This window comes from Rosa rugosa, chromosome 3 (assembly GCF_958449725.1).
Source record: "Rosa rugosa chromosome 3, drRosRugo1.1, whole genome shotgun sequence".
Lineage (NCBI taxonomy): Eukaryota > Viridiplantae > Streptophyta > Magnoliopsida > Rosales > Rosaceae > Rosa > Rosa rugosa.
Window position 1 is genome coordinate 16283009 of NC_084822.1, and position 12484 is coordinate 16295492.

Genomic DNA, 12484 nt, shown 5'->3' on the forward strand with positions numbered 1-12484 from the left:
ATTGAAAAGAACAAAATGAGAAAAATCAGAAACGGAGAATAATAAGGTTGCTCTTTTAAGAGCTGAAATGTTCGAGGACCCTTTGCTTATGCATTGCTAAGACTGCCATATATGATTATTATTTTTTTTTTATAAAAGTAAACTCTTAAGGATTGAATAATTCTAGTGCTCACTTTAGTGATGTGTTTAGAGGCTAAATACTCTGAGGTCAGATTGTAACCCCTTTCTACCCTCTTTAAACTTATTTTGTAACTTCTTCATGATGGGTGGTCAAATGTACATCTGCATTTTTTTTTTCTTTTGCCTTTGTTGTACTAACACAAGAATATATCAAATGCAGCAGGAGGGCGAGATTGGCGTACAGGAGAGACGCTCTGAACACAAAGTAACCATTTTGTAAATTTTTATTCCCAAAGTGAGTCGGCAATTTATATGACACTATGATCCTTTATAATATTTTTGATATTTTGATTTTGTTTGTCTTTTTTTCTTGTTTTGAGTTTGAATAATAGTTCTTCTTTTTCTAACATGTTCCTTTTGTTTTGTTGACCTTGATAGGGAAACTTGGTGGTACAAAAGGATTTGTGAAGGAAGGCTCACTGCTAGTAGTGTAGTGGAGAAAAATAGAAGGTTTTTTTGTTAAAATTTCTGGTGAGTCTTCAATGTTTGTGATTTATATATATATATATGAGTCAGCAAGTAGCTAATTATCGTTTTGCTGATGTCTTTGCCTGCACATAATGATTATATGTTTACTGCTAGCTAGTTGAGTATAATCATAAGTTCATTTTTTATTCCGTGATAGAGTATTGTATTATTTTGTATAATAGAAGTATCAGCATGGAATGCAATCTGAATATTAGAATTGTCATGGATCGATGTAATTGTTGCAGCTATATGTGGATGAATTTGTATGTGTTAAGACCACTCTTACCAGTACTAGTCTTAACAAATATACTGTATATTAGAAGTATGAGCATGTTAAGCAATGTTACTTTTACAATTAGCATCTATTTGAGTGTGTTGAATTTGTTATATATGAAGGAACCTATATATTTAAGATGGATAAGTCATGGATGCATGCTGATAGAAGATCAAAGAAGTTTGAGCTAGGAGTAGCAGAGTTTCTCAAGTTTGCCGAGTCTAATGCCAATAACAAAAACAAGATTTCTTGTCCTTGCTTGAAATGTAGTAACACGGAGGGATTTTCTGTTGGAGTTATTAAGGATCATATATTTTGGAATGGTATTAACGAAAGTTATAAGCATTGGAGGTGGCATGGGGAAGCTGCTACATCTGCTATGAATGACAATAGAGTTGAATCTGAAACTGTAGATTGGGAACCTGGGATGGGGGAGAATGATTGGGGCTTTGGGGAAAGTGAGGATGAGCAGATTTCCGAAGACTCTAATGAGTTTTTGAAGTATGTAGAGGATGGGGATCAACCTTTGTACCCTGGTTGTACGAAGACAACCAAGCTGAATGGTCTGATTCAGACCTTCAATTTGAAAGCAAAGCATGGAATGACCGATGCTTGCTATTCAGATATGCTTATCATGATTGGGGGTCTGCTTCCTGAAGGGAATCAGGTTCCTTTGTCTTTGTATGAAGCGAAAAAGACACTTAGTGCTTTAGGGATGGAGTATGAAAAAATTCATGCATGTCCTAATGACTGCATCTTGTATAGACAGCAGCATGCAGATGCACTCATCTGCCCCAACTGTGGTGTTCCAAGGTGGAAATTGGGTAGGGATAAAACTGTGAAAGAAGGGATACCTGCAAAGGTTTTATGGTACTTTCCACCAATCCCAAGGTTCAAACGATTGTATCAATCGACCAACACAGCTAAGAATCTTACTTGGCATGAGTTTGGTAGAAAGAAAGATGGAATGATGCGACACCCAGCTGATTCTCCTACTTGGGAATTACTTGACAAGCAATATCCAGAATTCAGTAGCGACCCTAGAAACCTCAGACTAGCTCTATCTTCTGATGGATTTAACCCGCATAGTTCTCTAAGCAGCAAGTATTCTTGTTGGCCAGTTATACTGGTCACATATAACCTTCCTCCATGGCTTTGTATGAAGAGGAAGTTTATGATGTTAACATTGTTAATATCGGGACCAAAGCAACCTGGTAACAATATAGACATCTACTTGCAGCCATTAATAGATGATCTGAAAATATTGTGGGATGGGGTTGAGGGAGTATACGATGCACTAAGAGGGGACTACTTCAAATTGAAAGCGGTGCTGCTGTGGACTATTAATGACTTTCCCGCATACGGGAACTTGTCTGGTAGCATTGTTAAAGGATACAATGCTTGTCCAATATGCCTTGACCAGACTCGACCTCATAGGTTGAAGAGAGGTAAAAAAATGGCATTCATGAGGCATCGCAGGTTCCTACCTAGACATCATCCGTATAGGAAACAGGCTGCTGCTTTTGACAACACCATAGAGGAGGACCTACCTCCTCTACCATTAACCGGAGAGGAGGTGTTTTCTAGAGTAGAGGGTCTGAATTGTGTGTGTGGGAAAAAGAAACGCTCTCCTCCTGCCAAGGGTGTTGAAGAGCAAGGGAGACCTTGCTGGAAGAAGAAGTCTGTCTTCTTTGAACTAGAGTACTGGAAATATATTCCGGTACGACATAATCTCGATGTCATGCACATTGAGAAGAATTGCTGTGATGCCATCATTGGTACGCTGCTGAACATTCCCGGGAAGACAAAGGATGGGGTTGCAGCGCGTTTGGACATGGTGGAAATGGGTATTAGGGCTGGTTTGAACCCAAAAGTTGGTGCCAAAAGGGATAAATTACCTCTGGCTAGTTGGAACTTGATGCTTGCTGAAAAAAAAATAGTTTGTGGCTCTTTTTTTGAAATGACAGTTCCTGTTAGGTTTTCGTCAAATGTAAGGAATCTTGTCTCTATGGAGGATTTAAAACTTGCTGGTCTGAAATCGCATGACTGTCACACTATCATGCAGATTCTTCTTCCTGTTGCTTTACGTTCTGTTCTTGAGAAGCCGGTTAGGTATGCAATAATCCGCTTTTGCCTTTTCTTCAAGGCAATATGTGCTAAAGTGATCGATGTTTCGAAGCTGGAAAAAATGCAAGCAGACTTGGTTGTTACTGTTTGCTTATTGGAGAAGTATTTTCCGCCTTCATTTTTCGACATTATGATCCATCTAACTGTGCATCTCGTACGAGAAGTTCAGCTTTGTGGTCCAGTATTTTTTCGGTGGATGTACCCCTTCGAGAGGTACATGAAAGTCTTTAAAGGGTGGGTTAGATGTCGAAGGCATCCTGAGGGATGCATAGCAGAGTCTTATATTGTTGAAGAGGCTGTTGAGTTTTGCACTGAACGTATGCTTAGTGATGCTTCTACTGCTGGAATCCCTGAAAGTTCCAAACCACGAGCCCGTAATGCATCCAAACCGCTATCAGGCGCTACCATGATTTCTGTCTATGGCAAGGAGATGCATGAAGCACATCTGTGTATATTGCAGAATACCGAGGATGCAAGTCCTTATTTCATGTAAGTCATAAACTTTTAATTATCATCAATTTTCCTACAGTCCATGAATTGATTCAATATTTTGTTACTTAAATCATTGAGTTTTCTGTGTTTGATATTCAGTGAACATCTGGAATTGTTGAAGCTTCTCAATCCAAGGTTTTCCAAAAATGAAAAGTGGCTCAAGGATAAACAAAACAAGATCTTTTCTGTCTGGTTAAAAGAAAGGGTATGCGATCATATACTTGATTCTTAGTGATTAACAAAAAATAAGATTTTAACATTACGCTAATGTAATCTATTATTGATTTGAAGGTTTCAAATGAACTGCAGTTTCCGGACAATAATGTTTCGGAAACAATGAGGTGGATGTCAAGTGGACCGAATCATGTAGTGCCGACCTTTAGTGGATACCAGGTTAATGGTGTTGATTTCAACACTAAGGAGCGGGACAATGTGCGATCAGTGCAAAACAGTGGGGTTTTTTTGGTGGCTGATGCAATGCAAGTTTCTAGTGCAAAGGATAAAAATCCCAAAACTAATGATATGGACTTCTATGGTGTCATACAACAAATATGGGAGGTGGACTACTACAAGTTTAGGGTACCGTTGTTTAAATGTGATTGGGTTGAGAATGTTAGGGGCATTAAAGTAGATGAACTAGGGTTTACATTGGTAAATCTGAATAGGAAAGGTCATCTTAATGATGCTTTTGTCTTAGCTAGCCATGTTAAGCAAATATTTTACATTGAGGATCCCCTCGATCCTCAATGGTCAGTGGTTGTAAGGGTCCCAGATAGAGACTATCAAGGGACTGATTCAGATGAGGAGTTAGAAGATATTGAAGTAGAACAACAGCCATTTGAAGCAACAATGCCATCGATCGAGACTTTTGATAATATAGATGGTGATCAGCATAGCAATTATATGCGTCCTGGAGATGAAGCAATATGGGTGGAAAATGACTGCAATCAACGTGGCTGAGGGGAAAAAAAAACATTTAGTTAAAGTTGTTTGTTCATGATTGACTTGTTTTAAAATTTCCCCACCTATGTACTGATGTGTTTGATGAAACATGTATATTAACACTTCCAATTATGTTAGTTATTTCATTGTCTTCTGTGTTGTTTAATTTTGAGTTGTGTTAGTAATTTCATTAATTGCTTTATGTGTTTGTTATTTCATTGTTTTATGTGTTTTTGTTTCATATGTTTATTGACATTAATTGTTAACCTATATTATGGGGCTAACTGTGTTTATTGTGTATTGCAGGTCATGGCTCCATCTGCAAGCACATCAAAAGTTGCTAGATCTATAGCCTTAAGGATGAAGGCGGTGCAGATGAAACGTTGTAGAAAAACCGTCTCTGAACCACCTATTACTTCTCCAAATCGTAAACCTACTACCCCCAAAAAGGCTGCAGCAAGACTGATAGAAGCCAACAAGGCTACCTCTCCTAGGAGAAGTCCGCGAAAACATAAAGCTACTCAGTCCAGCAAGGATGTGTCCTCTAGGAGACGTATGGCACCTCCTAAAGCAGTAAATTCCAAGGTGGCTGTGGCAGCAAAGAAGTCGTCGTCCGGTCGTAAGTCTGCAAAGAGCAAGTCATCCGAGGATTCTGATGATGATGACAACATCACTGGTGGATTGAGGTTGCTTAAGCGAGGGATGGTAAGCATGAATAAAATTACTAGGCGACTGATTCGAGGAAAGAAGCTAAAGGTGAATTCTAATGCCGATGGGGAGCCAATTGGGAAGGCAGCTAAGGAGATGCAGTCATACATTGGGGTGTTAGCACGCACCAAGATCCCAATATCTATAAATGATTGGAGAAATGTGCCTTTGGATGAAAAAGACAAGATTTGGAATAGTATTCAGGTAAACAATCAGTCGATATATAAGTTGTTGCTGTTCACTAATTTACATTTCATTATTCTTATTTTTTTCAAAACACAGTAACTAAAGCTATGATACTTTGTATTCGTTAATGTGTAGGATGCTTATGTGGTGCCAAAAGAATGGAAGAAATTGGTGATTACATCAGCCGGCCACAAATGGAGAGAGTTCAAGAGCAAACTAACGAACTGGTACATTATTCCCTATCTGGATTCTCCTGAACTTTTAAAGTTCCCTCCAGATGATTATCGATCCATTGAGGTAGATGAATGGAATACGTTCGTGGCTGATAGAACTTCAGAACAATTTCAGGTTTCTCTAATACCATACTTGGACATGCAGTTGTGGAACAGTTTATGCATTATTAGTTACTGATTATGCAAATACTAAAATATAATGCATAAGTTCACATATGCTTTGTAGGTACTCCGTGAAAAGCAGAAAATAAAGAGGAAGGAGAATAAGTATCCTCATCGATTGTCACGGAAAGGATATGCTAACTTCCAAGAAGAATTGGTCAGTATTCGTCTTACAATCTATTTACAATATATTTGTTATTCTTTTCGGTTTACATAAAGCTGATCATGATCTCACACGTATCTATTCATATTTATAGGCTGAAAAAATACCGATTGAAGAATTGGATCGTGCTACGATGTGGATAAAGGCCCGGCAAGACAAGAGCGGCAACTTCAAAGGGCCAGCAGTGAAGAAGAAGGTCGAAAAAATTGTAAGTTCAGTTTTTTATAATTGTTTATTACTTGTTGTTTTTTTTTTTTTTTTTTTCCAGGTTTTGTATCCGAAGGATAATTTTTGTGTGCTGTGATTGATGTCTATATCAGGAAAGTTTGAAGAGGAAAGTGTCTGAAGGAGAAATCAACCCTGAAGGAACAGATGATGTTCTGACTTTGGCGTTGGGAAATCCTGAGTATCCTGGTAGGGTACGCGGTGTTGGTGGCTTCGTCAAGCCTTCCGCATATTTTCATCTACCTAAACGCCCAATGCTAAATGTAGAAGATAGTGTTAGGGTAAGTGTTAAGAAGATACTAGCAGAAGAGAAAGAAAATATCATTGCTCAGGAAAGAGCCAAATGGGAGTTGGAGATGGAGCGACAAATTGCTAGGGAAAGAGCTGCTTGGGAGGAAAGATTTCAGAAGTTAGAAGCGATGGTTAAGGGAAAAGAGATGCCAGCTGACTCACCCAAACCTGTGACACCGCTGAATGATTTAGGCTCTGGTCAGGGCAGCTGTTCAAGGCTACTTGAACAGGCTGGTTTGAAAGCTATTGAAATTCAAGCCGCCAAAACTGCCAAGAAGAAGTTAGTTTTAGGGGAGGACCAGCAGAAAGTAGTTGAAGAGAATGAAGTCTTTGTGGATGGGGAGCTGAACATCAAACTAACCTCGATTATTGAGGAGGAGGTTAGGAATGATTTAACTCCAAAAAAAAATGCAGTTGTGGAGCAAGTGCAAGTGCCGGTAATTAATCGCTACCCTAGCTTTACTTTCTTTTTCCTTACAATTAGTTTTCTTTTCTTTTCTTTACAATTACATTTGATCAACCATATTGATGACATTGCTGCCTCAAATGTGACTAATGCTTACATATTTTTTGGTTTGAATTAGCAGGTTCAGTCCACCAATATTGTCCAGTCAGGGTGTAAACTTGCGATAGATTCATTGGACAACATAGTGGCTGAAGGAACGATCATTGAAGTGGATGTTGAGTCCAGCAAGCAAACCATCCATGGTGTTCCATTGGTTGAGGAAAATGTCCGAGTGTCGATCACCAAATCTATTGTTGCCAATGCTTTGCTACCAATTCCTATTAAGGATGAGATTCTGTTTGTCCGCGATGCAATTGGTACATGCATTGCTTGGCCTAGAGACTGGGTTATACCCACTGCAGCTGATGCAAAGGTAATGCAGTTTGCTTAAATTATTTGTCATTTTTAACCTTTTTATTCTTACCAAAATGACCATATGAGCTGCTATATTACATCATATAGAAATACTAATCATGCAATGTTATTTTTTATATCAATTGCAGCAACAAAAGCATAAAATTGTGAGGAGGAAAAAGAAGGATACATATGATGATTTTTTTGATCATGATGATTTGGACAAGCTGCCACCCAATTTGCCTCCACCACTTAAGACGTTGGCCACATGGGCTAATGATAACTTAAAGGATGGGATCACCATCCACACAACCTTAGGCGAGGAATTATTTGGATATCGAAAGAAGGTCGCCATCTTCAGAAGGGATGTGTATGCCATGACCAACATGGAGGAGGTTTCTGCCGGCTGCGTTGTGATGTATATGAGGTCTGTAATGCATTTTAAATGGAGTTGTTAATTCAGTGTTATTGAATGATATTTTGAGACTTGTGGTTTTACAGCTTCCTTTATCAAGTGTTGAAGAAATCGAAGATGCTTGACATGATTGGCTTCGTAGATCCTGCTAATACTGGTGTCATTGGCTGTGGAAATCCGACTGAACGGGCTCGTTCGTTGTCAGTTTCTTATGAAAGAGGGAAGCCTGGTCAGATTTTTTTGGTCCCCTATAATTCAGGGTACAAAAGCTTCATTCATGCATTTTTGTTTTTGTAAATATTGACTTTTGATCTCATAAATATAGCAATGCAAGTACCTAGATCAGATTCATGTTGGTATTGATTATCAAAAATTTGAATGCCAGCTGTCATTGGATGTTGACGGTGGCGAACCCCACTGAAGAAGTTGTGTATTTTATGGATCCGCTAAAGAGGCGACTCATCACCGGTGAATGGAGAACTATTGTGGACAAGTAAGTGCAGCTAGCTTGTTGGTTTTTTGTTGGTATTATGTACAAACAGTTTAGTCTTTTTTTTTTGCAATCTTTATCGATTCTCAATTTATAAGTTGTTAGTTTCATCATAATTTTGTGTATTATGTTGTTGTTGAAGCTCCATCAAAATATTCAATGCCCAAAAACATAGGAAAGGCCGAAAGACTGTTCAATGGAAAAACTGTGCAGTATGTGTTCCCCATCTAGCTAACTATTTATATTTGCATTTTTCTAGTTCAGGCAAGGTTTATTAGGTACTGAAAATATTTATTTCTTTCAGGGCATTCCGGAGCAGATGGGTGATAAGACTTGTGGATATTGGATTATGCATTACATGAGGGATATAGTAGAGGACAAAAACCAAGAGTGGAGTGCTAAGGTAATCAGTAACTAATTTATTGTACTAGTGATTTATTGGATTAATTATCCATTGTTATGCATAACTAAACTTCTGTCCTTGCAGTGGGAAAGAAAAGCAAATCACTATTACACAATGGAGAATGTTGATGTTGTCCGGGCAGAGTGGGCAAAGTATGTTATGAAGTTCAGAGATAACTAGTGCATGTGTAGGTTTATTAACTAGTGCATCAACTTTTGGACATGGATAGTTGATATATATATATATATATATATATATATATATATATATATAGGCCAGATTTTGATTGCAGTACTGCTAGCTATTTTGCTTGTTGTTTAGTTGGTTGCCCACATTGTGTTGTGCTTCTGGTTTATTAGCAAGCAGTACTGCATGCATATATTTTGGTGGCTGCCCAGTTTAGTATATATGGGCTGTTTAGAACTGTGATGTTGATGATTAGGTTCTGATGTTGATGATTAGAACTATGTACCTGAGACAATGGTAGAACTGATGTTGATGATTAGAACTGTGATGTTGATGATTAGGTTCTGATGTTGATGATTAGAACTATGTACCTGAGACAATGGTGGATTAATGGAAATTGCAATGAATGATTTTGGATGTGGATTTTATGGTTTCAGGAATAGCCAATTTTAATTTCCAGAATGCATGCATACCAATTGTACAGGGGACTACTAAAATGTGTCATCACAAACTGCAAGCTACAACAAAAGCACACCAAAATGTGTGGTTGCAGCTGCACAGACATAACACAAAAATCAATAATAAGTCTATTGTCTGTTTGACAATGGGACAACAGAAAATTGTAGTCTGAAAGCCAAAACAACAACATAAGTTAGTTCAAAGTACTGGCTAAAGTGTATAACAACAACAAATAAGTGTGATTGGACGTGATTACAGACAATATAAATTAGTGGTCCTTGTTATATTCAGACCACAAAAATTTGTCGTCGTAATGAGATTGACATAACAAAAATCTATTGTCTAAACCATTTCCCAACATCACATATGTATAATTGAAAAATCTTTCACTCAACACTTAAATGTCATACAAATAAACCATAGAACGACACTTAATTGTCCTCTGATACACATTACAACCACATATAATTGTCGTGTAAAGTAAATTAGCACAACCTTTAAGTGTTGTTATATGAGAGAAGACACTACATATGAGTCTTCATATTTCTTATTTAAAGGCATTCACACCACACAAATAAGTCTTGCAATATGCTTCACAGAATAGTATTTCAAAAAATACTGTCATTGTTTTGTTTATCAGACAATACAAAACAGTTGTTTGAATGCTTTTAAAGAAACAGATCACAATGTTCCCAAAATGCAAAACTCATCAGACGACACATTTTTTATGTCGTCTGAAAATTCAGACGACAGAACTCTTCTGTCGTTCGATACGCCCAAGACACGACATCGTACTAGACGACACATTTTGGTTCGTTCAGACGACAGAACAGTTCTGTCGTCTGAAGGCCTTTTTGACATAGTGTTCTTTTGAAACTACAAAAAAAAAAAAGGGGCCAACTCTGATATCATATTCAGTTGTTTACTACTTGAAGAAAAATAAGAACAATCAAGTGGTGCATAAAATTGATTTGTCAATAAATCAACCGTGAAGTTGAAATTAGCACCAAGTAAATAATTGTTTAGCATTCAACTTTTGAAAGTTATGGGTGTTCTTTGGAGAATCCTGAACAACTTATCCATCTATGAAGTCTTCTTACCAACTTGAAGATCTCAATCATCTGCAAGAGCAAGAGAAAATGCTGAATTAATACAGTGCTTTAATCTATAAATGTATACAGACATTTGGGACTTTCATAGTGATATTACTATGTTATTTAAGTATAGTTAATCTGTACATAATGCAAGTCTAATGACATTTGCTCATTTCTTTACTTCTCTTGGCCCCTTATAAAGCATATGTATCCATAATGCAAGTCTAATTACAGTTGTTCATTGATTACTTCTCTTTCCCAATTATAAAGTATATGTATCCATAATGCAACTCTAGTTAATTTGTACATGTTAATCTATACCTTTCTTTGTCTCTGCGCATATGCCGGTGAATTGGCTATACGAGAAATTTAGCACTCAATTGACCTTATCGATCCATACACAAAAGGACATTCTTTGTCAACTATCAGTAATATGCATAATTTTTTTTTTTTGAATAGAAGTTGATTGTTATTCAAAAATCAACAGTCAATTGGCCATAGCTTACAAAGCTTACATAAGAATTCCAGCAAGAAAATCCGGTGAATCCTACCCAAGCTACCGCAAACTAATTAAACATCATTGGGAAGCTCACAATTAAGCAAGCCTATCCAAGAGTGACAAAGCTTCGCCTCCTACGGAAAGAAATCATTCAACTAGCCCTCCCTTGCCAATCACGCAATTGTGGTACAAGAAAGGAACTAGAAACGTCATAGAAGACTTATAGAAACTAAGACACCCTTACAAAGGTTTAAACCCAAGCTATAACAATCAAACAAGAAGCAGCTCCTTCCCAATCGAGTTGGAGCATAAATCCACACTGGCAGTATTACCTTCCACTTCCTTTGGAGATAGCAAATGTTTAGTCCTACGTCCAGGCGGACGACCCATCTTCTTTGGAGCTACCCCCATCGAAATTGGAACTTCCACCAACTCACCAAGTTGGAATTCAGGAGGGATAATTGCCAAACTAGGTTTAAAAACCTTCTTTCGATCTCACACCCAAGCCCAAGTTTGGACTTCTTCCAGCAGCAGGCCCAGTAAAAGGCCCAACAGACCCCTCAGACCCGGTCAAACCCCATTCCCCAGGCCCAACAAACCCAATCAATCCCCCAGTCAAACTTGCGGTCAACCCTAATTTTGAATTAGGGTTTCCCGCCGGTTTTTCCGGAGTAGCCAAACCAGTTGCAGAGTCTGCAACATCCGACGCCGAGCCACCCGCCGTCACCACCTGCCCTCCAGCTACCTCCGTCACCAGACCCAATACCTCCGGCACCACTAGCCCGAGCGGCTCCACCGCCAACCTCCCGTCACATGGACCACCCCCATGGCCGAAAAGACCACAAGCTGTACACAGCCCATGGCTCTTCTCATAGTGCAACTCCACCATCACCGAAACAACCGAGGAAAAGTTAAACCTCCGTCGTGCCAAGATTCTCCGGCGAACATCATGAACCACACGGATCCGCTGGACGGGATCCTTTTTCAGCACCGCCCCCTGATCAACTCGAACAAAGTCCCCCAAAGCCCGTCCGATTAGGGTTAGGGCTTTCTCATTTCGCATCGCAATCCGCAGCCCTTTCACAGCCACCCACACCTCAAGAAGATGTAACGGTGCCGCTTCGAGGGCAGAGACTCCGTCATAATCTGCCAGCAACTGCATAGAGTTGTTGTAGAACCAAGGACCCCCCGAGAGTACTCGATTCTTCACCTCCATCTCCTTAAATTGGAAGACAAATATATCCTCCTCCTCCTACCGGATCAAAACCCTCTCCTTCAATCCCCAAACATTGGAGATCGCCGCTGAGAACGACGAAAGCACCACCGCCTTCTTGGACAGAAGTCGGCCACAGAGATAGGAAAAAGAATCATGAAGAGCATCCTCTCCACCAAGCAAGGTCACCACGTCCTCTTCTACTGACGGAGCCACCGCCGCCATCTTCGGACTCGATCAATTGGACGACTAGAGCAAGAAACCCTAGCAGAGCCAAAGCCGACTTTTTGTCACGTTTTTTCCATTGCGTTCAATAATATGCATTATTCTGTATAAATTGACATGCCGAAGATGTAAAATGTCAATTGTGAATAATGAAGTTTTCTTTTCTGATTTAATATGCATTGTTGTGTAT

General features: G+C 38.9%; 1 protein-coding gene and 1 long non-coding RNA gene across 2 annotated transcripts; both read left to right on the forward strand.

Moving 5' to 3' along the window:
- The first annotated feature begins 339 nt into the window (after nt 1–339).
- Nucleotides 340–5192, forward strand: LOC133736701 (uncharacterized). The gene is made up of 3 exons (XR_009859668.1): nt 340–415; nt 559–651; nt 4790–5192. It is a non-coding gene; the product is annotated as an uncharacterized LOC133736701 (long non-coding RNA).
- A 71-nt stretch (nt 5193–5263) lies between these two features.
- On the forward strand, nt 5264–9176 carry LOC133741427 (uncharacterized). Its single transcript, XM_062169324.1, has 12 exons — nt 5264–5395; nt 5513–5725; nt 5837–5929; nt 6030–6143; nt 6256–6888; nt 7039–7329; nt 7460–7737; nt 7812–7985; nt 8111–8218; nt 8358–8427; nt 8520–8618; nt 8703–9176. Exons 1-12 carry the CDS (start codon nt 5288–5290, stop codon nt 8796–8798), a joined length of 2277 nt encoding a protein of 758 aa, XP_062025308.1. The 5' UTR covers nt 5264–5287; the 3' UTR covers nt 8799–9176.
- The last annotated feature ends 3308 nt before the right edge of the window (nt 9177–12484 follow it).

Coding starts and splice junctions, on each gene's coding strand:
- LOC133741427 (XM_062169324.1), top strand. CDS start 5,288: ATGCAGTCATACATTGGGGTGTTAGCACGCACCAAGATCCCAATATCT. Junction 5,396..5,512: donor AGATTTGGAATAGTATTCAG/GTAAACAATCAG, acceptor GTTAATGTGTAG/GATGCTTATGTGGTGCCAAA. Junction 8,619..8,702: donor ACCAAGAGTGGAGTGCTAAG/GTAATCAGTAAC, acceptor CTGTCCTTGCAG/TGGGAAAGAAAAGCAAATCA.